Genomic DNA, 4,665 nt, shown 5'->3' on the forward strand with positions numbered 1-4,665 from the left:
TGCCCAGCTGGTCAGCTCACCTGAGGTTCCCTTTGTTGGTGGCATACTTGACGTGGTTGCAGATGTAGTTGAACATCCCGTGGGCTGTGGTGCAGTCGCGAGCATCGAATACCTGGAAGAGGCGCAGGGTGGAACTGATTGCCTCTTCTTTCCCTCCCTAGTTCCCCAGCGTAATCTTCCCATTTTAGGAGAACCCAGATCCCACTCCAGCTACTGCTCCATTGGTGAAGTGGGCACCTCATTACTGAGTCCCAGGCTGCATTTTATATTTTCTCTTTTCTATCCTAATAACCAAGGCCAATTTGAGCAGGAAAAAAAAAAAAATCCCCTAAAAGTAGGCATGGCATGTAAGCGAACATGGGAAAGGAATAGTAAATGAAGGGGAGTTTAAATGTGTTGGTTACATTTTCTGTTAGGTTACTAGGGATTAGGGATTTAAAAAAAAAAAAAAAACAGAAGAATAATCAAATAAAATCCCCCTGATCTTGATAACAAATCTACTTCCAACTTTAAACTATTTCCTAAAATAAAATCATAACCAAGGGACACAGAAACGAATGCCTTCAGGGAGTAGGCAGATAAATAAGCTGAGTAGGTGCAAGACAAAAGGGAATGGTGAGGTCTGCGGTCAACTGAAAAGTATAAGCCCTCCCTTTCAAGAGATATGCAAGTTCATTTTTGCAAAAGCACTGCGTTGGCTAAATAAGACATGATTATCATCTAGAGCTGGCTGTGATCTTAGAATGTGGGACCCCATGACCACCATCTGATAGGTCACCATGGCCACCAGGTACACTTGATAGAACCTTATCCTTTTTAAAGCTCCATCCACTCCCATTACCCTCTTCCTTCATTTATGGGCTCTTCAAGGTATCTGACTTCACTACCTACCTGCAGCTTGGACCACTGGATCCTGCCCACACAGCGCGAGGCATTCCGCCAGGCATGCTTGGCTCCGTAGATGAGCTCTGTATCCTTGAGCTGGTAGGTGCTAGTGGTTTCGATCTCTTTGTTCACCTCTTCCAGCCTTTCCATGTGGGCTTTGGAGCCAAATCTGAATGAAGAGGAAGGGACATGGGAACATCACCCCGTCTTCTGAATTAGAAGTTGGTGGAAGGGGAGAGCTATTCCAAGAGGCTGGAAGCTACAAAAAATTCCAAGTTGACTTCTGGATGCAACAGTTTGATTTCTGGATGCAAGATAAAGCAGACACTGCAAACTCAAATGCCCACAAAGGCTGAACATTGTACATACAACTCAACCAGCTGGGTGGGGACTGTGGCAAACAGGTGAGCCAGGCCTTTTCCAAAGCGGGCAGCCATGACTCCACTCCTGCCACTTGTCACCTGACAGGAGCAGGGGCCCATGACTGCCAAATCTTTCCAGAGAAACTGGAAATCTGACTTTTAAAGGGAACTCTGCTAATTTTTAAATATTGGCAATGAATTCAATTTTAGAAAGTTAAAAAAAATTTCTACCAAAAATTTTTGGTTTACAGAAAGGTATATAGGATAATATAATAAACCCCCATGTCCCAAGCCTAAAAAATAATGTAATAGTTTCTTGGGGAAGGCTTCCCCAAGGTAGACAATTCTCTCCCCAGAAGTGACTGCTATGTTGAACCTGGCGTTTACCATTCCCACACACTTGTTTATATCTTTGCCACATGTGTATCTATCCTTCAACCATGTACAATGTCATTCTGCATGTTTAAAGCATTCATATAGGCTGGGTTTGGTGGCTTACATAATCCCAGCACTTTGGGAGGCCGAGGAGGGTGGATCACTTGAGGCTAGGAATTTGAGACCAGCCTGGCCAACGTGGCAAAACTCTGTCTCTACAAAAAATAAAAAAATTAGCTGGGTGTGGGGGCGCATGCCTGTAATCCCAGCTACTCAGGATGCTGAGGCAGAGAATTGCTTGAGTCTGGGGGGCAGAGGTTGCAGTGAGCCAAGATCATGCCATTGCACTCCAGCCTGGGTGACAAAGCAAGACTCTGTCTCAAAAAAATACATCAATAGAAAAATTCATATAAATGGTGCTATACTGGATGTATCCTTTTATAATTTATCCTTTCTTTTGCTCAAAGTTAGCTATGAACTGCAGTTCCATTAACATGCAGAGCACTAATCCCTTTGATTTTTATGGTTGTATAGTATTCCATCACTGGAATATACCACAACTTACCCATTCTACTGTTGATGGCATTTATGTGGTTTCTTTTTCTTTTCTTTTTCTTTCTTTCTTTTTTTTTTGAGATGGAGTTTCATTCTATTCACCCAGGCTGGAGTGCAGTGGTGTGATTTTGGCTCATTGCAACCTCCATCTCCTGGGTTCAAGCGATTCTCATGCCTCAGCCTCCCAAGTAGCTAGGATTATAACTGTGCACCACCATGCCCTGCTAATTTTTGGACTTTTAGTACAGGTAAGGTTTCACCATGTTGGCCAGGCTGGTCTTGAATTCTTGGGCTCAAGCGATCTGCCGCCTTGGTCTCCCAAAGCGCTGGGATTACAGGCGTGAGCCACTGTGCCTGGTCTCTTGTTGGATCTTTAATGTTAATTTTTTCCTGCTACAAACAATGTTTCAGTGAACATTCTTACTGATGGTTTCTTGTGAACAGGTGTGAGAATTTCTCTAGGGTATGTATCTAGGCATGGAATTGCTTGAAATTTTTCAAATTATAAGCAGCCCTTTGCAGGTGAAACAAAAGCACTTCTGGGGAACAGATGTGACCTGTGGGTAGCCAGTTTTAAGCCTCTGTGTATGGCAGAGGCCTTGTGCTTTGGCCTTGTGCTTTGGCCTTGGTTTGCAAAGTTAGGGCTGACATCTTTGTCTCCAGCATTCGATAACTTACCTTGGGCTCCCCAGAATTGACATACACTTGCCTTTTAATTGATGAATAGTATTGATCAATAAACTCTTTGGCGAGAGGGAAGAGCTGTTCTTTTGTGCGGACATCTTCAGGCCTCCGTATATGCTGAGAAGGAAGCATGATGGAGCCCATGCAGATGTACTCAGTGCATCCCGTTTCCTGGAAAATCAAGAGATTTGGGCTATTGCTTGGTTTTACCCAAGAGTGGCAGGTGTTAGGCTGTGGGCTTGGATCTCATATTCATGGTTGAATTTACCTGGCCCTTAATTCCCAGAGGCAATTTCTCAAGTACCAGCTTCAAATCCTTGCTGGATATGGTCATAGCCATGTTAAGGAACACTAAGTAGCATTTTCAGGTTCCTAAAGTATTTGCTCTACTCATCTTGGGAACAGAAGCTTTTTGACTAGGAATCAGAATCACTGGTACTAAAATCTGAAATATTTTTAGATTTTGCATGATGATCAAAGAAGAACTAATACAGTGGCTACAGTAACTCATTTGAATGCATCTATGATAGATTGATTGCAAAATAGGGCCCTAATTTTTCCCCTTCCTGTATTCACATCCTTTGGGATGTGGCTTTACAGCAATTCTCCATGAAGAAGTGGAGCCTATCCCTTAACCTCTTGACTCTGGGCTGGTTTGACCCTTAGGATGTGGCAGAAATGACCCTGTGACAATTCTGAGTCTAGGCCTCAAGAGTTCTTGCATGTTTCTGCTCATCCTCTTAGAATCCTGCAACTACATGTGAACAAGCCCAAGCCAGCTTGCTGGAAGAGGAAAGACCACATGGAACAGGGCTGAGTTATCTCAGCCAGGACCATCCTAGACCACCCTGACCTTAGTTGACCCCTCAGACGTACCTACAGATGTACGAGAAAGCCTCACCAAAATCAACAGAGTCTGGACCAGATCACTAAACCACCCAGCCAATCCGTAGACTTTTGAAAAATTATACATAGTTTTAATAGTTGTTTTCACCCAATAAGTTTCGGGGCAATTTGTTACATTGTAATAGCTTGCAGATACCATTCCTCCAAGAGGCCCAGGTTCAACAAAAATTTAAAACAATATAGCGGTTTGTTGACTATTAAAAATATGAAACAAAAATATTGAGGACACACTGTGAAATCAAGGAAGGCTTTGTTCAATACTCCACCAGTGGTCAGACTATGAGAGACAGAGAGGGTATTCACAAACAGCAACTCTTCTTAGATTCTTTTGCATACCGGGTTCACGAATAAAAAGCATTTACATAAGAGAGTGAGAATTCACCAGTGGTTCTCAAACAGGGGTGAATTTCTTACCCAGGGGATGTTAGGTAATGTCTTGGAGACTGCAAGTGTTGAAGAAGGAAGAAAGAAACATGAAAAGTGGCTTAACAATCAGAGACAGGTTTATTTTAAAGAATGAACCTGAGAGGGGCTTCTGGCTGAGTTAGGTTAGGAGCACTCTTTTTTTTTTCTTTAAGTTCCAGGATACATGTGCAGGTTTGTTACATAGGTATACATGTGCCATGGTGGGCACTTAACAACCCATCATCTAGGTTTTAAGCTCTGTATACATTAGGTGTTTGTCTTAATGAGGAGCACTCTTTTCTACAGACTAAGAGTATTTAAGGGTTTAGGGTGATAGAGTTTATCACAAGCTTGAAATGTTTCTGTGTCTCTTTGTCTTGCTTATCTGGGAGGGAGAATTTTTGTGTCTGTTCCCATACATTTTCCTGCAGCTGCAGGCATATCCCCCAAGTCTGCTTTTAGCTTCCCTATCTTAGTGCATCTAAAGGGAAAG

The 4,665-nt window shown here is 42.9% G+C and overlaps 1 protein-coding gene across 1 annotated transcript in view; it reads right to left on the minus strand.

The window, feature by feature from the left end:
* The window catches only part of NOS1 (nitric oxide synthase 1 (neuronal)), a 143,462-nt gene that overhangs the window by 84,166 nt on the left and 54,631 nt on the right, over nt 1-4,665 (minus strand). The window contains exons 4-6 of the mRNA XM_011964544.1: nt 2,887-3,032; nt 892-1,054; nt 21-112 (exon numbers count right to left, since the gene is read on the minus strand). Of these exons, the coding sequence (XP_011819934.1) occupies nt 21-112; nt 892-1,054; nt 2,887-3,032 (401 nt within the window). The remainder of the gene's footprint in view (nt 1-20; nt 113-891; nt 1,055-2,886; nt 3,033-4,665) is intronic.

This window comes from Mandrillus leucophaeus, unplaced genomic scaffold (assembly GCF_000951045.1).
Source record: "Mandrillus leucophaeus isolate KB7577 unplaced genomic scaffold, Mleu.le_1.0 Scaffold7, whole genome shotgun sequence".
NCBI classification, from domain to species: domain Eukaryota; kingdom Metazoa; phylum Chordata; class Mammalia; order Primates; family Cercopithecidae; genus Mandrillus; species Mandrillus leucophaeus.